This window comes from Trichoplusia ni, chromosome 14 (genome assembly GCF_003590095.1).
Source record: "Trichoplusia ni isolate ovarian cell line Hi5 chromosome 14, tn1, whole genome shotgun sequence".
NCBI classification, from domain to species: domain Eukaryota; kingdom Metazoa; phylum Arthropoda; class Insecta; order Lepidoptera; family Noctuidae; genus Trichoplusia; species Trichoplusia ni.
This window is the reverse complement of record NC_039491.1, coordinates 5,969,204-5,993,522: the sequence shown is the minus strand read 5'-3', so window position 1 is coordinate 5,993,522 and position 24,319 is coordinate 5,969,204. Positions and strand designations below refer to the sequence as shown.

General features: G+C 36.1%; 1 protein-coding gene across 1 annotated transcript; it reads right to left on the bottom strand.

Moving 5' to 3' along the window:
* Positions 1–13,587: 13,587 nt before the first annotated feature.
* Positions 13,588–18,676, bottom strand: LOC113500837 (pyruvate kinase 1-like). The gene is made up of 10 exons (XM_026881735.1): positions 18,414–18,676; positions 18,187–18,304; positions 17,355–17,581; positions 16,523–16,855; positions 16,213–16,353; positions 15,677–15,781; positions 15,352–15,588; positions 14,822–15,044; positions 14,328–14,520; positions 13,588–13,742 (listed from the first exon to the last, which is right to left on the bottom strand). The coding sequence occupies exons 2-10, from the start codon at positions 18,299–18,301 to the stop codon at positions 13,688–13,690; spliced, it is 1,629 nt and encodes a 542-aa protein (XP_026737536.1). The 5' UTR covers positions 18,302–18,304; positions 18,414–18,676; the 3' UTR covers positions 13,588–13,687.
* Positions 18,677–24,319: the final 5,643 nt, after the last annotated feature.

The window sequence follows — 24,319 nt, the reverse complement described above, 5'->3', positions numbered from 1 at the left end:
AGGCGGATATTGACTGCCATGCAATATCGAGCCGCCTGTTCATTACGGATCGCAGCACTAAGATACAGTTTCTTATAGATACGGGTTCAGACCTGTGTGTATTTCCACGATCCGCTGTACGGGGACCACGCATGAAGACAAAATACGAGTTGTTTGCAGCCAACGGGTCAGTTATCAGCACATATGGATTTCATCCCCTAACACTCAACTTTGGACTCCGCCGCGAGTTCACGTGGCGATTCATAGTTGCCGACGTCACCAAGCCCATAATCGGAGTCGACTTTTTGGCTTACTACAATCTGATTGTCGACTGCCGAAACCAGCGCCTCATAGACAACCTGACGTCCCTTGCAACTCAGGCACCACAGTACGAACCAACAGAAGCCATATCATCTGTTCGCACCATCACCGAAGTTAGCAACTACCACCGCATCTTGAAGGAGTATCCAGACCTCACTCGTCCCACTGGAAAGCCAGGGGTACCGAAGCACAAGACACTGCACCATATACGCACTACGCCGGGACCCCCTGTCTCTAATCGTCCTCGTCGTTTGGATCCACAACGCCTCAAGATAGCAAAGCGAGAGTTTGAGGAGATGCTGCAAAACGGGACGGCACGCCCTTCGGAAAGCGCCTGGTCCTCACCACTGCACTTAGCGCCCAAGAAGAATGACGGATGGCGTCCATGCGGTGACTACCGCGCATTGAACGCACGGACCATCCCGGACGTCTATCCTATCAGACACCTGCAGGACTTCACCCACGAGTTGGCGGGCAGCACTATCTTCTCCACGATAGATTTGGTGAAGGCATACAACCAAATTCCCGTCTCTGAAGAAGACATACCTAAGACGGCGATAACAACTCCATTTGGCCTATTTGAATTTCCCTACATGACCTTTGGACTCAGAAACGCCGCACAGACTTTCCAAAGGTTCATGGACGAAGTTCTGCGAGACCTAACCTTTTGTTATGGATATCTTGACGATATACTGGTGTTCAGCAAGGATATCCATCAGCACGAACAACACCTCAGACTACTGTTCGAAAGGTTGGTCAAATACGGCGTCTTATTAAATACTAGCAAGTGTATTTTTGGCCAAACAGAGGTGATATTCCTGGGATACAAAGTCTCTGCGTCAGGTACACAGCCTCCAGAATGCAAAGTCCAAGCCATACAAGACTTCCCTGAGCCAAAGACGGTCAAAGAACTGAGGCGATTCTTAGGGATGCTGAACTTTTATCGCCGTTTTATACCTGAAGCTGCTTCAAAACAGGCACCTCTCAACGAACTGCTCGCAGGTCCAAAAGTCAAGGGATCACATCCAATCATCATGACACCAGAGCTGCTAGAAGCTTTCAACAGCTGCAAGCAGAGCCTCACCGAAGCCACACTCTTAGTGCATCCAGACCCTCACGCTGAGCTAAACATACTTACGGATGCGTCTGATACAGCAATCGGCGCAGTACTCCAGCAGCGGAGCAAAGGGAGATGGCAGCCGCTGGCATTCTTTTCGAAGAAACTCAGCCCATCGCAGAAGAAGTACAGCCCGTACGACCGTGAGCTTCTGGCAATATACGAAGCCATCAGATACTTCCGATTCATGGTTGAGGCACGCGTGTTCCACGTCACAACAGACCATAAACCGCTGACATTTGCGTTTGCACGCCCACGGTCAAATTGCCCTCCCCGGCAATTCAGATACCTGGATTATATAGGACAATTTACGACAGATATCAGATACATACCTGGGAAGGACAACGTTGTTGCGGACACACTTTCACGCGTCAATGAACTCCAACTACCCTTGGATTACCAGGCCCTGGCCAAGGAACAGCAAACCGACCTCGAACTGCAGAGCTTGCTAAAAGACGGATCATCTTTGAAGCTGAGGAAGGTGAAACTACCTGAATGCAACACCGAAATATACTGCGACGTAACGTGTATTCCACGACCATTTATAACGAGAACGTTTCGCAAGCAGGTGTTCATGTCTCTTCATAACCTCAGCCATCCTGGGCGTAAGGCAAGTGTCCGGTTGGTCACTGAGAGGTTTGTTTGGCCGGGGGTAAGAAAGGACTGCAGACAAATGGCAAAAGAATGTGAAGCGTGTCAAAGGAGTAAGGTGACACGCCATACCTCTGCCCCATTGCAGGCATTCGAACCACCTTCGGCACGTTTTCGCCACATCCACCTCGATTTAATTGGGCCCTTACCACTGTCCTCTAACTACAGGTACTGCCTCACGATTGTCGACCGCGCGACACGGTGGCCTGAGGCGTACCCACTGCAGGACATTACCGCAGAAACCTGTGCTACTGCTCTCACCACTGGATGGATAGCCCGGTTCGGCTGTCCAGAACATATCACCACGGACCGAGGCCGGCAATTTGAATGCCGCACCTTCAAGAACCTAGCCGCCCTGATAGGCGCCACTCACCATCTGACCACTTCTTATCACCCCGCAGCTAACGGCCTCGTTGAGAGACTGCACCGCCAATTGAAAGCCGCGATCATGTGCCATGCGAATTCAAGCTGGACAGAAGTTCTTCCATGGGTACTACTAGGCATACGCAGCGCATGGAAAGAAGACATAGGCGCAACAACCGCTGAACTCGTCTACGGTGAGCCACTCCGCCTACCTGGACAGTTCCTCACAGAAGCCTCAAAGGATGCCGTGGACATGAGCGACCTGGTAGACAGGTTACGCGCCCACATGACCAAGTTGACGCCACAACCAACGTCGTGGCACACGAGCTCCAGCCGACCCTTCTACATCCCGAAGGACTTGAGCACTGCATCCCACGTCTTTCTACGCGAAGGCCCTGGTCAAAGATCACTGCAGGCCCCTTATACAGGTCCACACAAGGTCCTTGCTCGCGACCAGAAGACAGTGGACATCGAAGTCAATGGAAAAAGACAGAAGGTGACGATTGACCGAGTAAAACCTGCATATAGGACGAGAGACGAACTGGATCCAGGACAAGGTCAAACTTCAGACCCAGTTCAGCCTGATAACATAGTCAGAAAAACAAGAAGCGGCAGGACGGTGAAATTTCCTAACTACTATCGCCCGTAGTCACGGTCTCGCCGGGGGAGTGGTGTGGCGAGTAAGTCGCACGACTAAACGCAGCACAGGATCACGCCATTTTACGTCACAGCGTGCCGTGTGCAAAACAAGTTTCGAAAGCTCCGCCCACCTTGCGACGACAAGTTAACTTAGTGCCGCCTCCCAAGACATGGCGTCTGCGCATCCTTTGTTCGAAGCACTAATGAGGCAAGATGGCGGCGCACTCATCTATTGTCCACGCTAATGAGAGGGCGTAAACTCCTGCGCAAATATGCCAAGTGGGAGCCGTTTTTTATCATAATGTTTAGTATAAATAGCTGTGTATTTTCTAAGATTCATTCATTACGCTTGTGTCTTGCTACCGCAATATAACTCTGTCGCTTTCACCTGGCATTTTATTCCTTCGCTTATCATCTTATTCCTCATTGCTTCTGCTATACCCACCTGTATTATCTACGCAAGTAGTATACTGTAGCCAGCATATACCAACGGAGTCCTATACTACTTCAGTACAATGTTACTCTTCATAATATTATCTTTTCATTACATTTAGCTGCTAGTTAGTAATGTTTAACTGGCCACTATTAATTTAAATATTTATTTTTACAGCTGCATACTGTTTATTTTACCTTTGTGTAATTAAAACTATTTTCTAAGAGTTTTCTATGTTACTTATTTTTTTTATTGTAGAATTGTTTTCAACAGCTAAAATCCTTTTTTTCTAATTGACCAAACCAAATAAAGTTAAAACTTAAATACACTTCTAAAAGAACCTTAAAAAAATTGCGTAGATTATATTTTTATCATAAAAGTAAAACTGACCTTTGTGCTGTGTGATTGTCACAGCGATGAAGATGAGTAGATATGACAGAATGCTAATTCAAGTCTGCGTTGAATGAACTCCTAGTCTATACATAATAAGTCAAAACTCGGTTCGTACAAACCGCTGTTGAGGTCTCCCGACCAAGTGGTAAAACGTTTTCATAAAAATGTAAATCGTCCGACAACGTATTGCCAACGACCGACGCGGAAACTTCACGAAACTTTCTTCATCGAATTAAAATACTTTTTAAAGATAATGTCATTTGCTGGAACTTTTACGAGGCTTTGACTATGCAGTGACGCGGTTGATACAATGAAACATGACGACAAAGGTGTCTATTTGCATCAGACTTTTTGTTAGCTATCTAAAATTTTAAAGGCACAAGTTTTGAGACATTTTTCTACAGAAATTTTGTATAATACAGTCTATTGTTTTTCTTATCGTGTCTGGCGCTAAGGAAGGAACTTCATGGACTACTATTATGGTGGCTTTTTAGAATGTTATTGTTTCATTTTCATGGCATTTTAATTTAAGTGTCAAATGATTAACATAATGATAAACAATGTTTTTAAAACAAAAAGAAATACAATCTACTCGTGTAAGTGTTTGCCCTAAACCGGCGAACCTAAGGTCTCATATATGTTGTACTTTGTTACTGACCTCAAGTTTTATTCTAAAAATGGACAAATAAATTCCGTCATGACTGAAGGAAAATTCTTTAAGCCCCCAAAATATTTAACTTTATTTATCAAACATTTTCACTTTGATGTTGTATTACGAGGACGCTTTTAAAATGCTTTCAGACTTGCAACAAGCCTTAGGGTAAGAAAAGTAGACCGCATCGTCCTTTTGGCTTTAGCTTGCTCTGTAAACGGTGTTAGCGTGGGTACCTTTGAGGTTTCTCAAGGGCTACTTTGGTATAGCAGCCAATCTTAGGATTTTATTGCTCAATTACTTTTACGCACATGCTCTTAATAAAGAAATGAACAAAGCAACTGCAATTGTATAACTTATATTTCGTTTTTTTTCATGTTTGTTCCGTCTGAACTAGAGTAACTTTTTTTGCTAATTGTTATGGATTGGTACTTGATATGGGAAAGTAAAGTTTTGACTCAAGAAGCGACTGTAAACAGTAACATGAATAAAAACACCATCTGTTGGCAAATGCTCAAATTTCTTTGGACTCGGGAAGGCACTTAAAGTGTAATTGACATAAGTCTTGTTTTTCTTATCATAGTACTTAAACGTTCGCCAAATTAAACATGATATTGTTTACTTTTTATTGTAATTAAATTTTGTATTTTTAAATCAAGTTTTAAACATTAAATTTCATACCTACTAATAAGTGAACAATCAACGCTTTTTCTCTAAATGAGTAAGATTTACTATGACTAGCCACTAGAGAAAAATAGTCTAAACTTATAGTTGTTATAACTTCTAACCCTTCTTAATTAAATACATTTTTCTGTCCTACATTAAAGTCATACATATCTAAACTTTTTTAAATGTTCGTTAACGTTACCAAAGAAGGTAATGCAATAAATTTTTATGCGATAATTTTATATGAACAAGATGAACCGCTACATACACTCATTTAGTTTCATAGACTGAATGTTTGCTCTTAATTAGGTTTATGAGTCGTCCTTAAATTGCGGTAATAAAATCTTAACAGTCATGTGACAATGCTTCATATCATTGCTACGTTATTGCCGTATTAAAACGTCTTTATATCCCTAATTATTTGGCCCTTTTCGGTAGCATTAATGTAGGTAGAAATACGCTTAGTTTGTTTAAGGATGGGGAAAATCAGGAGGTCTTATAGGGTTGTATAAAATGCTCAGTATGATGAAAAAAAAGAAACCGGTTTTCAGCAGTTTAGTAACACTGCTTTCTCCAGCATGAGGTTGGAGTTATACACTCTTCACTGACAAAATACCACTGTGTCTAAAGTTATATGTAACTACTTAATAATTATTTCAATAGTTAGGTATATCAGTGACAAAAGGTTATAAAAAAGTGAGTAAACCTTGAAATAAGCAAGCATGAAGATTAATGTTTTCTTCTTTACTACCTACCGGTCCAGTGCTATCATTTTAAAAAGATACCACCCAAATATTTAAAATTAATTTAAACTATATTGTAAGCTCGAAATAGCTTTTGTAGTTAACACAGATCGTAAAACGATGAAAGTTTAACAACTGTTTTACGTCAGAAATTAAGAATTGAATCGTAAGATAAGTTTTCATTGTTGTACAGTTACATTTTATATATCTCAGTTTAAAATACATAAATGTATGTATGTATTCTAACGAAAACAACGGAATGTTAAGGTACAAAATAAAAACTATAATGTGATAAATTCACTTTTCAATAGTGTCTTTCCTATAGGAAATCCTTGTACTATGTAATTTTTCTTATTGTTATACTATGTATCTAGTTATTCAACAAAAAAGTTATTGAACTAGATTTGCTCCAACTTATTTAGTTGTACTCACTATTACTTCAATTATTCAATCAAAATAACAATCATGGCGAAAATTTTGAAATTTAATATTACGGCCACAAAATCATTTTCTGTAAATCAATGCGGTAATAAAATGAAACTACTACTACTTTAAACAAATTACGCGGGTATAATGTAGTCCGAATGCCTAGCGACCCCTCCTTTGTTTTCTTAGGACAACCCATATTATAATATATCATTAAAACCATTTTCAGAGTGAGTTTGTTACACTTCGACCGGTATTTTAAGAGTTGGGAATAGTTACTACATATTCTTTTTTTGGATTGCAGGAATGGGGTTTAATTTTGGTAATGCATGCAATTGCTTAAATCGTGTTGATGTTGTGCTCTACGGTGCGGTGCAGTATGGTCTTTTTCTCATGTTCATTTTTAATAAATTCATTGATTTTAGGAAACTTGACCTACGATAACTTTTTAGTTGGATAATTAAAATATCCTTTTGGAAAACTAAGTTGTTTTAGCATAGATAAGTAAATATACGAACGATGTTTGATCGTAATCGTTGAATAAACCAAACTACAGGAAAATCACTTTGACCAAATTAAATCTGAATTCCTTACGAGCCGACCTTTGTTATGTTAGGACGGCCAATTTAAATCGTAAATGCCGACCCTAGTGCCAAAACACCTAACAATTTCTTATATTTTGGATCCTGTACGTTTTCGGAGGCGTTAAGCATATTACGGTGTTTGCTATCATTCGTAAACTAAAATAATCTTTGTAATATTTGTCTTAAAATAGTTTAGTGAAAAATTTGAACTAGAATTTATTAATAATATTAGTTTAACGGAACACACAAATGTTAACACAAACATTGCTATTCCTACCAGCACAACTGGAAATAAAAAGATATTAAACATACCTTACCTATTTTTGTCACAACGATTTACTACCCCTTTGGGAATGGAACGTAAACTATTGGGGCTCTTATACAGTCTGATGTGTGTACCATATTATCTCGAACTTGAGACGTCTAATGTAAGAAAAACAGAAAACATTACGTCATTTTTGGTCCTTTTTTGCAGAACTAAGACAATGCAAATTTTTTTTTGTATCAAAAATGATATAGCTGGATAATAATTGAGTGGCAATCAAACATGTATACTTGCGTAACAAATGCGTTGGTATGTACAAACCGTAGCTAGCTATGTCCAACTACGTAACACCCCACGTGGGACGCAATCCAGCATCCAAAATGTGCACGTTGGCAATTTTATATCCATATTTTTTTATTTTCAGGAATAAGGAATCCGAGATAAAATACGACTCTACGTAGAGCCGAGGTGCGGGGACGTGCTGTTATACAAGACAGCCGCTTTATTTATGCCCTCAATATTTTACAAACCATAAAACTTCTTCGCCTTGAAAATAACGAATGTTTTATGTTAATAGGTTTTTTCAGAATTCACACCGGGCCGAGTAAAATTTTAATTGATCCAACTTTCCTCTGTGCAATATATAAAATTGCAAAAGAAAAGCAATCGACCGTGACTTTATGGAAATCATAAAATCACACTGATTTGATAGGTTCGAGGTTTTTACGATGTTAATATACCTATTGATTTTTTTATGACCCACTTTATTCTGATTTCGTCATTTCCCAAACTTTAAGTTAGGTGCTAAAATTTGAAACTTTGTGATAAGTATTTCTTTTTAATAGAGCTTTCTTTATTAATAACTGGTAACACTAGTTCATGAATAACTGTGTTTAAAAAAACTTTTTTTAAGTATAAAGGTATTCCAGTGATATTTCAACTGCTTGTGTATAATTTCGAGACCGATCTTAGACAATTTAAGGACGATTTATGATTCTAGTCATAATTTACGGCAACAAACATATTTTCGTAAAAAATAAGGATGTGATAGTGAAAATAATAAATTAAATATTTATTTATCCTTTTCTAAAAGAATAAGGTTTTCCTTTCGCGTACTTTATTTGAAAGCGAACTCGTAGCACTAGTGTGTGACTTGAAGCCATAATCATAAGACGAAGCTTAAAACTAAGTATGTTTTAGTACTTTAGAGAAACTCAAAAAGATATCGTTTTTCAAAGACTAAGTCGGCGACACTTATTTATCGAAGTCCGTGACGTTTAACCGCTCCTTTCCCCGGATTATGTCTTCGTATAGTAAGATTAATAGTTAGGTGCTTCATCAAAGAAGAAAAATGCAATTTTCCATCGTGATTGAAAAATCGTTCACTCTACTAAGCTTGGATTACGTGCTGAGTTCCAGAAAAAGTCAGTATAGTAAGGACATCCTAAATCGAGCATCATTTTGTAAATAAAAAATAACCATCAAATAACAAGAATAGAAGAAAGTTAGCTTTCTTCTATTCTTGTTATGTCGTCACAATAATTTTAGGTACTAAAAAAACAATGTTTATTCATAAATATGACGACTAGAAAGGAATAGTCATCATTTCTCGTGCTATGTTACAACACGATAGCATCGGTCCGTTCTATAAAATACAAGTTAGATCACAAAAAACTCAATCCCATTATGTCCGCGTTTGTATTGTCGTCCAAATATAATGTGTGAATAATGCGGACCTTCTATTCAATAAGGTAGCGCCTTTTTTGTCGCCCTTAAAAGATATCTACCCTTTAGACGTATTAAATTATGGACTATATTTTCTACCTTCACTTCCGTTTACCCGTTGCTCTTTCAGTTAAGTAATACGTTTTGCCTAAGAGATTTCTTGGGTCTTTTTATGTGAGTTGATTAAATAAACACCGTGTGTGATTGGTAGAAATGACTGGAGGAAAATATGTTTTTGTACGAGAGCCGATAGCTTAAAAAGGAGGAAATAATACACTAGATTTATTAGAAGCTTTGAAAGATATTATTAACGCTACATAACAACTACGTTTGTTCCGTTTACGTGTAACGGAACGAAGAATGTGCTCCGAATAAGTTATGCGCAATTAATTCTGGATACCTAATCTTAGGATAAAAGCTTGTGAGATATTTTTTACAAGATAGGCAATTTGGATCTATAAATGAGTAAAGGAATAAGAGTTTTTTAATGTTCAAAATTCACTAAAAGTTTTGCATCTGCACCAGTTAAATAGCAAGAATCTCGTTATACTAAAGATCTATGTATCAAAAATAAATTGATCATGAAATCAGGAAAGAAAATCAGTTCAGTACTCCCTTAAAAAAAAAAACATTGAATAACATATCTTGATCTTTCCGATTTTTGATATTTACGACAGACCACACTGGTTGCATGCCTCTATCTAGTGCAACATTTTGTAAGTAAGTTAAAACAAATTCGTTCAGTAATTCGTTGAGATCTTTGGAATACATATTACGCCCGGTTAAGGCGATGAGCCAGAAACTTGTCACATCTTATAACATATCATCTTTAAATTCAACACAGTACAACCACACGCGGTCTCGTTTTTGGCACGTTTTCTAAAACAATTTGTATGCAATGTTGGATTTAATTTATTTTGTCAGCAAGTTTCTGGACAAAATTTTGCTTCGAAGTTTATAATGCAATGCTTTGTGACGGTAAAACTTTGTCGTTAGAATTTGAGAACTCTTGTGACAATAATTGTTTTATCGTGCAATTCAGCTGATGTATTTTTAGGTTTTCGCTGGCTCCGCTGTTTGTCAGTCTGTCGCGGGGCTGTATCTCAAGAACCGTGGGAACTAGATAGTTCATTTTTTTACAGATGATGTATTTTTATTTGCCGATACGAAAATAAAAAATAATCGTGTTTTAGCAAGGTTGCCATGTCAGTAAAGTTATTGGGTTCAGGGGCCCATTTTTTTAAAATTAGTTTTTCTTGAACCTTATTTTTCACATTGACACGCCAGTAAAACAATATTATTTTACACTTAGGTACATAATTTGATCGATGTATTTAAGTTTAAAATCAATGTTATATATATAAACAAACAAAAACGTCAACATTGCGGCAAAACAAATTGGGTTGAACAAGTATATCGGTCGAGCAATAGCTGCCGAACCCAAAATCATAAAACGATTTTCTATTCCAGAATCAATCCTTGTTTTTCTGTGAATCCAATTTGTTCCACACTTACAAGGGACCTTTTTAATCAGGATTCTTTCCCCGACCTACTTTGCATTAAGCGATACCCTCGAATGTCGACTTAATATAAATGTTATTCCATTCTGGTTTTATTGATTGATTATTAGGCTCATAGAAGAAAATTCACCTTTGATGTTAAAGTAGCAATTTAAATTATAAACTCAGTTCCATGAACGAACATTTTTATTGGAAACTAACAATTCTTGAAAATTAATATGATTTAAGCGTTCGAAAAAATTACACTGTATATAAAAATCTAATATAATTCATTCACGTTTCACGAATTTTATGTTAGTGTGTGTTAAGTTGATTCACCCGTTTTCCTTGTTGTAAGGCGCCTGAATTGAGTTTTTGGCGCCTATCCTCTTTTTGCTAAAAATACCTTCATAGTAAGCCGTAATAAATACAGATACATTTGGGAGATGAGCGCTAGAACTCGGGCATGTACCGAACAAATTGCAAGGGATTTTACACGCACCATAAAGTTATTATCGCTCCCGACGATACAAGAAAATATTGTGATGAGATATTTTATTTTATATTTTTTTTCTTTGAGCTTAATAAGAAGTTAGATGGATATATTTAGGCGTTAAGAAAGGTTTTACTTCGTTTTATGGAACTTACTTTTTTGGGCCATTTTATAATGGCACAACAGATTTTAAAATGAATTCGGTATCTGATGAGCTCAGGCAATACTAAGAATGTGTTAGGCGTTACACGATTACAAAATAAATAAGCAACCAGTAAGCAATTAATCAGCAAACAGGTTTTCATAAAAATAAGTCTCATTACTCCCTCCAGCTTTACGTTCTACAGTAAAACCCCAAACAAAACGGAACAACATGACTTTACGTTGAAAGTAACAAATCATCGTAAATATCGCGCCGTCACAACACCCAGCACGGGAGTCGAACAAAAAGTTTCCGAACGAAACAGATAGGAACATTCGAGAACATTCGTCGGAATTGCCAATACCGTAGCCGGTCCAAGTCCCGGATAGTTCTCAAAAAGGCATTCGCCGAAGAAAAATTAGATTTGCGAAACAGAAACGTGTCCGAACTCAGATGTAAGGTTAGTTAAGAATTTATTATCTGCTCTTGAACGAGGAAATGACGACGTAAAAGGTTTACGATTGATTAAAGCGTAGACTGAACGATGATGTTACTGTTTTATGATGGTTAAGAGCCACTATTTGTATTAGCCTTTTGTTGAAATAATAGCGATCTTTGGAATGGCGCGAAAAGCGAAATCGACTTAAAAGGCGGACGTACAAACGCCAGAAATTTACTAATAGGGTCCTGTTTCACCTTTCGGGTATATAATCATAAAAAAATGCTATCATTGATTTATTCTCTCGTATACCGCAATCTAATAAAGGAGTAATTAATAAAGTTGCAACAACCAATTTATATTTTTTAATAAAAAAAACTTTACGAGGTCAAAGTTTAAATCACAAATTATTCCGGAGGGTAATGTAAATTCACTTTTTGAAGTAGTATAATGGAAATTTCGAGCAACCACTTGGAAAGTCTTTTGATCTTGAGAATTTTACTGAAACATTTGGTGAAAGGCTAGAGCACCATAATAGGAAACTTTCGTAAGTTTCGGTTTAAGTTTTAATATAGGTAGGAGTAAAGGGCGTGGGTATGCGAGGAGGTAACGTTTCCTTGGGATGTTATAAGAGCTATGTGAGTAGAATGTTATACAGAATATTTAATTATTTTAGTTTAAGGATATGTAAAAAAATATCGAATTTATTATTTGGTTAAAAAAATACCTACTCAAATGATGATTAAAAACTTACCGTCTTTAATGCTTTTTGTTTACTTAGTCCAACTTCTGTTTCAATAAAAAGTGGTTCTGTGTAATTCCTAACTCGTAGACGCCATTAAATTGTATAATTTAAAAAAATATATTTTCACGTGGCTGTATAAAAGTTCCGACGAAAGCCCATACCAGCCGAAAAAGTTAAAACATTCAAATTAAAAGCCTTGTCCAAAATTCTAAAGGGTCGACTTACTAAAAAAATATACTTCAAGTCTGATTGTCGAAAAAAAATACGGTTTCCATCAAAAGGAGTTGCATTCGTAAAGTGCTGAGAATACGCGGTAGCAGTGGTCTGAATTTTCCCCAACTCTGAATGGGTATTCACTAAATGCAAGCTCTTTCTTTACCTTTTATAACTTGGAAAGACGCGAAGCTCATTCCTTCTAAGATTCCTGCATTTTTCTCTTATTGCAATCATTAATATTTTTCGGTTCTGTTAATTTTTTGATGTTAACTACGTTGTTGGCTTGCAGTTTTAATGAAGATGTGTAGTTTTTGGGGGAATTCTGTATAATGAATAGGATTAAATAATTTTTTGTCTGAAGCTGTAAAGACCTCACATTGCGTAAGCAACGAATAAAACCGTATGTAAGAAGATACAAAAGCACACAAGATCCTCAACACAAACCACCATAAATAAAATCAACTTTTTTCTTAACAATTGTGAGGGGAGTTGGGAATGTGTACTTATATTCTCTTCCCCTTCAGTTCGTTCAGTTTGAAACGGAGCGCTTGCAAAAGCACAATAAAGTATTGATTGGTCCATTTACAGATCCTCTCTCTATTAAACTTTTACAATAAAGCTGGGAATGGCTTGTAAACTTGCCTCTATGGGATTTTAGAGCACCTCCGTGACATTGGCGGCTGTATTAGTGTGTCGTGTTTAAAAACTTTTTGTAGGCTAACATATTGTACCCGTATCTTATATATAATATTTAAAATAAACGTTGAGTAGACGACATCGAGTGTAAAGAAAAAAAGGTAAACGTTTTTTTTCAGGAGAAATACTTATGGGCTACCTATGTGTTTCTTTAAGTCCTAAGCATTTAGCTTGGTCGATGGTATGGTTGTAAAGTTGTTGAATAGGAAAATATGTTGAGATTTTTTTAACTTTTACAACTTATTTTGTTGGAGTACTTTGAATTGCAGTTTAATTTGTCTGCGATATAAATTAAATAAGCATATGATCTTAGATACTCCCACAAAAATGGCGTCACGCTGTGTAAAAGTAGCGGATCAATTGTGGTAAATATGTAATTAAAAAATTATACAAAAAAAGGTAAAAAATTGCATACTATTTTATTAAAATTAATATAAATGCATTGCAGTAGCTGTACGCACTCCTGTGGATATTTAAGTCTACCGCTTAACTTATACAGCCTATTCAGGGCATATCATATGTTCAAAGTTCTTATAAGCCTTCGTAGACGCCATTCTATGGGAAAAATACAATTAAATAAATACATTTGAATAGAGCCTGATTATATTTGAAACCGTTCCTGTAGCATTCAACGATTTCCTGAGGAAATTCTCGAAAATTAAAATTTGAATATGGTTCATGAGATTGCATAAACACCATTCTACCCTTCCTGTACTGGCTCCTGCTTATTGTGCGAGAGCGTTATTTTTCCGGGACTTAGTAATTTAGGTATATTTTTCACAAGCGATGGTTAAAATGATTCTCAGAGAAGTTATCCCCTGTCCCTAGCTCATATAAATTGTATTTTACAACTTATTCTCGGCCTTGACATTATACATCCCAAAGCCATTGGTCATCATTTTGTTCTGGATAGCTAGATCCATTCAAGTTCCGTTAGTCTTCTTGTGATGACGTCTAATTTAGTAAGGGGTCATATTAACGATTCTTAGATATAGTCTTACAATTTGATAGCGAGCATGGCGCTTACTTTGACCTCTTGCGCTTCTCCTATATTCATGCGTCCATGTTTCGGCAACATACGTTGTCGTAGACACTTTAATTGAAAACACGTTGTATACATAAACCTGATTGTAAACTTACTGCATTATCATTATTTCTTCCTCAGTAAGTACAGACGAAGAGCTGACATGATCACTGTAAGAACAGGATTGTTGGCTTTTCCTCAAAACCACGTAATTTGCACCATGTGTTAGGACTTCAAATTTACAGCCGTACGCAACTGCAAATTTTATACGAGCGTCCATTTCTTCGTCCCAATTTCTCGACCACTTTTCTGTTGCAAATTTAAAAAAATCTATAGAAAGGTGCTTGCATGGCATAATTGATTTATTTATGAGTGAAAAAGAACTACGGCGGCCGCTTATGTCTGTGAACAAACACATTCAAGGCCTCCTCAACTTCTTACTTGTCCTACCTAAAACTTATTATAATTTTCTAATCAATTCTATTTCAACAATTAATGACGATAAGTGTGATTTTTGCTCAATAGAAGTGTTTGTCTATGGATGACAATATAGGTGGTTGATGTACTTACAGTATTAACGGCAAAATAAAAATATCGGTTCTTGACTTACTGTCATAAATAATTGCAAGAACTCCTCTATAAAGTTGTAATTGCTTGGCTCGTAGTGGAGTTGACGTTATTGCTATAACAAATAAATCTTGGCACATATGGACCACCTGTCTTACAGTTTTACCGGACACAGTCGGTACGATGATAACTTTCGATTTTGTTTGCTGAGCCAATAGGATAGCAGCTAAAACTGCGGCCTCAGCTGCATTCACAGGGATTTTGTACTAAAAAAAACAAAATAATCTGTCTCAAAATCTTATTATTATAAGTGGTAACCGCAAGTAGTCAATGTCACAATTGCAATGACTGGCCTGTTTGATTTAGTGGATAGTGGCCCTGACTACTATATCGCAGGTCGTGGGTTAGATTTCCACCCAAGACAAATGTTTGTGCGATGAGCACACTATTGGTTCTGTGTATGGGTGTTATTTAAACTATTATCTGTATGTGCACAAAAATTAAAATACGTTTATCAGTTTTACTTTAGCTATAGTAAAAGTATTTTTGGGCGTAAAATAACATACAATTTACCTCATAAGATGTTCTCCAAAAATCTATATCATCCAGCAGCGGTTCCACGGATTTACAAATACTGTTAAGTATTCGCATGGCCTTGATGAGATGTGAAGGATCTGTGTACTTTCGCAAAACAAAACCCGCTTTATGTTGCACTATGCTAGTGATATCGTTCACATCGCACCCAGATAGCTTTTCGCTGTAATTCTGGCCTTCCAAAATATTGCCAGATACGTATAAAGGTCTCCCATACTGGAAAAAAAATACACGTTGTGATCAACAACGAAAACTAGTGCTAGATTAAATAGAACAGCTGCAGCGTTTTCAAGACTAATACAACCTGTCGGCATTTCCCACAAACGTATAATTGTATGCTGATCATTTTGAATTTATCTGCTATTTCATAAGCCAAAAATTCTCTGGCCAGGATGATAGCGTCAGAATTCTGAAAAAGATATTTAAATTTTAAAATAATAAATATTAACAACCTTTAAACATAAGTTTTATAGTCAATTTATATATCTTATAAATCTCAAATAAATAAACTCAATTGTTTTTAAAAATTAAAGGGAAAACTAGTCGCACGCTTTGTCAGTTTTCATTTAATAGTAAATGGGAAAACAAATATGAACAAAGAAAATATAAAACCATTTCACTTTTTGATGAAAAAATAATAGTACCTAATATGTTAAAGGAGCTAGATTATTAAAATTGCCTGACAATTATGGCACCGTGGTGATGTGACCCAATTGGCAACAAAAGGTGGTACTCGGTAGCTGAGAAGACCAGAATCCGATATAACGTAACAAACGACACAGCGGTTCCTATTATTTTTATTTGAATTTTATTAAACCAAAAACATTATGAAGATGGTACCTTGATAATTTCATCGATGTTATCTAAACCCTCTTGTTCGCAGATAGCACTTATTATTAAGGGATCTCTATCCGGAAACAGCGCTCGTATTGTCCCCGGAGTCGTTGGATACCGAACTGAGTTTATAGTAACCATGTCAAACTGAAATAGAGGTATGTTAAGAACTGGGAAGTTAAAATATTTTCTTCGTACTAGTGATATAAAAAGTCTTTCATGTGGGTATAGAGAAGAGATGCGAAAAAATATTAATAATAAATAGGAATCTTAAAAAAAGTCCTTCAACTCACATATTATAGTGAATTTTACTCACACTGTATTCTTTAGCAAAATTAATAATTTCCATGTCCGATTTCATTAACGCTGGTTTGACATGTCTCACGCCACGTATACAAACTGTCTCCAGATCTTTAATCTGTCCTCCTTTCTTCACTAGGCATTTTATGTTTTTACTGTCTATTAATTCTGAACATTCTAACATTATTTCTCCAAAATCAATGGTGATTTCTGCACCAACTTTTAAAGTAGCGAGAGTAAAGTGATCATTCATGTAAACTCTTGATTCATTACATTTTGCAGCATATTTTTTATCACCTGTCATAATAATATATGATCCTTCTTTTATCGTTATGTATTCTTGATCCGTCTGTAAAATGATGATGGACATAATACTTGGAATTTCAAACCATAACCACGGTAATGACATCTACGGTGTTGGGATTTGGTCATATTATCAATCTACAGGCCGCTCGGTACGTACCTAGTAAATATTTATAATATTTTCAAAGATGCGCGAGCAATTACGCACGATGGGACAATTTTAGATCCTGGTTGAAAAAAACTGTGACCGCGAAAGTGAGAGTAGACCAGACTTGAAACCCGTAGATAGCCGAGTCGTTGAGTTTGCCACAAAAAAACTCACTGTGCGCGACGAGTCGGGTGTTCGATACCGGAGAAGGACAAGCGATTCTGTGTTCTAAGAAAGCTTGTCCTAGTTTCAGGGTTTTTGTTTATATTACTATGACTTGAAGGGCCCATTGAACATAAGGACTAAATTCCTAATTGCAGGAGTCGTCTTTTTAAACAAAAAACTTTTGTTAGAAAACACATTACTGCACAAATGCGAAACATTAACGTATACTAACGTTTTCCCTAAGTCCTGTTTTGATGACAGCATTGGGTACGTCAATGGTAAGGCCCACTGGCCATGCAGACACTTCATATTTCTCGCAGCACCATTTTAAGGCTCTGTCTAATAGTTCTAATAGTTGCACTTTGTCGGATTTGGTAATTTTTGTCATTCTAAACTGAACAACTCTCAGTCCCAATTGTATAAAGCTGTGAATATCAAATTCTGAGATAATGTGCTCACCTACGGAGTAAAGAAATATTATTAAAATACAATTTTAAAATATACAAAGTGTAAAAAAAAAGCAGGTAGGTGAACTTCAAAACCGATGTACTTAAAGCGACTACGATCATAATTAGGTAATTCAAAATCATTTTTGTACATGGTTACGGACAATTTTCTCCACAAAAACCAAGTGGTGTTCTGCAATAACAATTTTGACAGGTTGATGAAAAGTAATACATTGAAAAATTTAAATCGCCCGACTCACTTGAATTTCAAATGTCAAATTCAAGACCTTAGTATTAATACCTTTGGGATTGTAAAAAAGTAGAACTCTGCAGCTATTTTATGGAGGCCAGTAGAACCTTACCGACAAATTTACATTATGAACAAAAAAAAAACGAATAAAATCAGTTAATTAGGTCGAGAGCTACGTTGTACACACAGAGACGTCAAGCTAATAACACCCCGTTGTTTTTGTTTCGAGGGTTAAAACATATTTGTATGAGTGCTATGCACTGAAACGGTTTGTAAACATATTGTACATCAAAGCATTTTGACATAGCTTGATACTGGTAAATAAACATGCGAATAAGCAAAGGTGTCATCAAAGGTCAGTAACTTACTGAATGTTATAATAAATGGTGTTGATCTAAAGGGTCGGCTCCATCTGTTAGAGAACATTACATGATCATAGTACTTTTGAATCTCATCGATAGGCTCATGTAGTACATGAGACATTTTCTAAAACAGAAATAAATCAGTCAAATCAGCCTGTTGCGGTCCACTGCTGCTGGGACGGGGGTCATAACCATGCCCAACATCAGAACTTAGATAATTTCAATTAACTCACCTGTTAAAAAGAGTTTTCCGAAATATATGAAATGCAAAGTGAAAAAAAATATTAAAACTGCATAAAACTCGAAATAATGTCTATTAAAATTGATTAAAATGTTATGAAAGAAATTATTACGAAATAAAATATTCAGAGACGCAACATAATGTCAACTAAAAAGTCATTACATGAAGAAGGTTAGAATTTTAAAAGAACTATTAAACGGACATCAGTAAAAAGTTTCTTAATAAGAAGTAAGTATATAAAGGGTTTTTGGTCTCATATTTGTAACACGCCCACTTTGAAAATGATGTTTGCTCGTCAGATGTTAAATAATAAGTCAAATATATTTATATTTATAAATTCATTATTTATATAGAAATGTTACATAATGTTACATTGTCACGCAATATACATAGGCATGTAAAATAGCTCAGAAGCAAGCCTTGCACTCCTTTTGCAACTTACATAGACCATCAGCATTCTCATCATACTAATATAGAATTTTCCCAGCTATGATGTTTCCGTCTAACCGGATGCAGCTCAGAACTAGTGTTTTACAAGGAGTGACCGCCTATCTGACCTCTTCAACCCATTCATGGACTGGACAACACAGTACCTTGAAATAAAACTACTTATACGGATTTTTTCGCGGTTTGCAGGTATCATCGTCAAATCCGCAAAAGTAGTTTTATTTCAATGTCTAATATTCGCGTAAACCTAAGAAATCACTATGTAATACAATACGCCTTTAGACTGGTTGTCATACTTTCTAGCTTCTGACTACCCGTAACGACTGTCAAAGATATGTTATTAACAGACCACAATTTAACGAGTCTTCCGAAATACGGACTTGCAACTTACATACATAGTTACATATTACTTTTATCCTCTTCGTCTTCTGATGAGGTCGACAAATGGAAGCGAGCTGCGTTGTCGAGATAAAGAAATTATATTCCGTAATATACAAACGTGTTTTATTACAGCTCCTTAGAGCTGTCACAGATACATTGGTTTTATGGCACACATTTGCTAATGCCACGCATTTCTATTCTATTGTCATAATATCTTTGTTATATTAGATGTTTGTGTTATCAGTCTTACGGTTTATAGAGACTGTTAACCCTGTACTAACAGTACGACCATTTAGGGACGTTGGCTTTTACTTTAGTGTCAAAGTGGTCACTGTAGGACCAGTATACTTTCTTGTCAGCATGCATAATGCAATTCATTGTTCTTTAGCCAAAGGGTAAAAATAATAACTTATTATTAAGGATCTGCTGTCTCTCCACCTGTTTTTTTGTCTGTTAACAGTCTGTACTCCATGAGGGGTGATAACTAGACAGTTTCTCTTTTTTCTTTCACAGATCATAATGATTCTATTGACGCTTACACATTTTTCATCTCATTCTTTTTAAAACCCTCTGTCTCTATTTTATTCTTTCTTGAATGCTGTTGACTATGCAACACCATTAACACTAAAAAGTACAGCTAAAATATTAAAATGGCTCTAAAGCGTCAGTACAATTTATTTTAATAAAACACAAACAAATTACCAGCGACTGTTTAAAATTCCTCATAAAACTCTTAACAATCGCATGTAAAAATCGCAAGTAATTAAAGAAAATAGAGAAAGAATTTAAGAACTAAATTAATTTGCATTGTATTGCACCCGGGAGTTGGGCAGTGTCGCTTAGTTAACTTCATTATAGTTTCCTCTCACAGTTGGGGGGCAGAGAATGTTCTTAACTAAACTATTACGGTCGCTCCTTGGACGCATCCGGAATGGCTGCCAGCTGAAAAGTAGTTTTAATCTATATATTCACTTAGTGTAATTGAATAGGTCCGCGTAATTAAGAAATTAGTTGGCAATGCTGACGTTTTTCAATTGTTTATCTAAGCTAATGCACCCATACTATTGTTTCTTTAAAAGCGATCATCTACTTAATAATTTAAACAACTATTTTCAATAAAGAAATTTTCATCTCAACGAATTATAAATAAATTTGCAGGCCTAATAAAAACCTATGCTTAACAAGTTATATTAAATGACTATAATGATAGATTGAAATACTTTGAGAGATGTTTTTGTACACCCCCTGATAAAATGTTCATGTTTAACAATGTAGATGTTTGTTTTGCACTTCACCGAATAAGTTTCGTTCGCTGCCCTAATTCAATTCCGTGGCCTGTTCATCGCATGTTCTCCAATAAGTGGTTGTGCATTTAGTTCAAACTTTATTTAACATCGTTATCTTAGTTCATGTTTGGCTGGTTCGAACTCGTGATTATATTACATGCCAGTACGTTGATGAGCTTGAACCTATATTGCAAACCCGTTGCATGTTACGAAAAGAGGAGAAACATTTTTTTTTGCAATAAAAAATCTTCTCACTTAGATTGAGCCTTGAGAAATTATCGCCTGATAATGACAGACCTAAAACCAAATTATTAACAGTAAGAACCGTTATACCTTTTTCCACCAGGTCAAAAACAATGACACAAAAGTCCCAAGAAATGTATGATAAGATACACAAAGGTATGCACGTGATATGAGAGTTATTTCTGAATTCACGAGAAAAGTTCTTAGATTAAAAATTCCGTCCCACTCCATCAGGGCCATGAATGAACACATAAGTATTATGGTTGTAACCGGTATCATGCCGGTATCACGGTATTACATATAACTTGATCTGATACAAAATGTTTTCGAACTTTTTGTATTCTTTGTTTTGTATTTATGTTTGTTCTATGCTGTTAGTATTACTGAAGCACATCCAAGTCATGGCAGTTGTAACTTCTTTACTTGCCACCGATGATGTTCGTCATATTGTATAAGAAATGAATCACATTTATTAATCACAAAAAAATATATTGAAGAAACATTTAACAAACAAACTAATCTTTATTCTGGCCGGTTGAAGGAGAAAAATGAAACATAATGATTGATGAATGATTTGCAGTACCTTCTAACAATTAGCATTATTTCTAACTTAGAACAAAGCATCAACCTATCGTTTAAGGTCCTACTAGCAACATTCATATTCTACCACTCAATTCGAACTGTCGAATTCGTCCGGAAATTCGCGATTGGCCATCCAACATACATATCAATGTGATCGCTCACATTATTATTTCGTCGCCCATCGGCGCGTTTCCTGGGCCGTCGCGCCGACATTCACCCGTCATTTCGAACCCTCCTCAATCCACGGTGCGCAAATTGAATGTGATCCGTAACAGGTTTACTAGATCGTTTGTCTCTGTATTGACGGTTGCTTTATATTTTTCATTCGTCAATGTTAATGGGATTATACAAGGGTGGACAATTGGACATAAAACAAATAAGTAGTCATGTTATGCTTTACTTCAACTCGTTGGCGTAATTTGTCCGTTAGCACAAGCAGCACACATCTTCTTATATAACTAAAAAAATAAAGTAGTTTTAGTATTCCAGAATAAAAGGTTAAATCTTGAATTTATTAAAAAAATGGTGTTATTTTATCAATTTTTATTCACAAAATCTCAATATTTATTTTTATAAATGTTAAGTTGGCAATAAAAAATCATTTTAAGTAATTTATAAGGCGAAGTATCCGTGATTTAACGAGTTTTGGTTCCTAAGGTATCTGATTCAGTAACGAGAAATAAGTCACACGAATTCTCAAACTACGTACTCAAGTGCAAAGAGTACGAAGTTTTAATTAACTATAGTTGTTTCTAGACAGGTACGTTTCATTAGCGTACTCCTATCTACAGTATACTAGTCCCGCAACACCAAAAGCGTGAATACGGAATAACAAAATCTAACCGTCAAATTTCCTCGTCCCGTAATAAGCTTTGAAGTGCTTTCTTTTCACCGCAGACTTTGATTTTGTATTTTTTTCCAAGTTCTCCAACACTTAAAGACCCTTTGCCCCGCTATAGATTCAATGGTTCCATCAGATAGGATCTAAATTACTGTGGCTGTATACATTTGAGATTAAAAGGGTGTCTGGAGCCGGAAGCAATTCATAGGTAAGCACGTTGATGGAAAGCCTTTTACATATAGACATAACTGGGTGTGCCTGGTAACTGAATATCACAACAACTCTTACAAAACATTTCTCATTTTTTTCAATGTAAGTAATCAAAAAGTTTTAAATTCACAAGTAAACTGAAAATAGAACGTTTCCGTGTTTAAAAAAACATTAAACCAACCTCAAAAGTTTTCTTGAATGTTTAAAGACGTCTTTCACTACATAAATTAATAAAGTTTTAAAAGTAACTTAGTGGACTGTGTGTTGTTTGGTATAATTGCTTCGAGTAGTCGCAGTTACCAGTTCAAGGAGGCATGAGAAGTTGAAGGCGAACAACTTGGAGGACCGCCGGGAAGGAGACTTATTACTGTCAAACGTGTGGGATGGGGCGCCACTGTAAGTGGGGAATGGGGTGTTTTTTATAAAATGTTAATGTTGCAGTTGAAAATATTATATTTTTTACAATGTTTTTAATCTGTAATGTAAACGAATTAATTCCGTTTCGTGTGGAAACAGAATTCTTGACACTACTAATAAGCAATGTATTTTTTCAGATGATGCTATTTCCTTGTAATAGTTTAGTAATTTGAGTTGTGAAAAACGACAATCAAAAATTTTTATATGTTATAAATCCAACTAATATTTGTATGTATGGATGTTTGTTCTTCTATCCTAAAACGAGATAGTTTATAACCAAGATTAACAGATAGGATAGCTTTGATACCGATTTTATGTTCACGTGGGATCGTTTTCAATTTGTAGCGGGCGGGTCCGCGGGACAAAGATATATTATATAACACAAAAAATGCTTCACATCCCAACAAACACATGTAAATAATACCCGTTTGAAAAAAACCTTCCACTCCGAAAAAAAAAATGGAATAAGAGAAACAAAATATAAAACAGTTGTTTTGATAAAACAGCTTTAATCGTAACCTGTATCAATTAAGATAATAATTGATTCCGCTTGAACAGGGACCAAACCTTTATTACTGTCAAACATACAAGTTCGCGTTGAGACGTAGCTCGCTTACTGACGCTGCTGAATTTAGATAGCATTATCGTCTGCCCGCATTTCAGTTATGGCTTTATGCATGTAAACTATCTAAGAAACTTTCTGAGATGTTTGAATGCATAAATTTATGTTATATTTTGTAGGCTTAGGAGGGAAACTGCAATTGCAATAATTAATGAATGTGGTTTGGCGCCAAACAGACGGCAAAAAGGAGTTTTCTTCATCTGAAAAATCGAGTTGAGTAGTTTATTACCATGGAGTTGTAATAGGAGGTCCTTATTGTTCTTGAGGTAGCCTAACCAAACGGTGAAACGGAACCCTATTTCAAAAGCTCCTGTTCAGATGAGGGACGTTCAGAGACGGGCAGATGCCCGTCTGTATCTCAGGAACCGTGATTGATAGATAGCTAAAATTATACAGATAATGTATTTTTGTTGCCCTGAGTCCTGCACCACCAGACACATTGACGCATCATTTAGAAAATTGTTTATGACATAAATATAGTATTGTCCTTTTTTGGAATATTTCCCTTTCTGAATCAAATAATCATTCAATAAAGTCCAAAAAAAGTATTTGTAGTGTGTATCGTGAAATACTGCTCTAATTTTATTTACGTTCAACAAATTCGGAACTGTAAATTGGTCTGCAAAGTTTGGACAATTTTCAATTCCATGTAACAAAACCAGAAATTTTAATTATTTTCCAATATCGGTTTTCGTCAGCATTATTCGAATAAATGTACTCACCGTTCACTTATGTTCACAATTGAACCTCGCGCGTTTTCCCTAGTATTAATTACTTATTTCATCAAACAAATGTTGACACACTTTTCCATTGATTCTTTCTTCTTTATTGCAAACGAGATTTTCCATTTAATTTAATTACCTTTGACA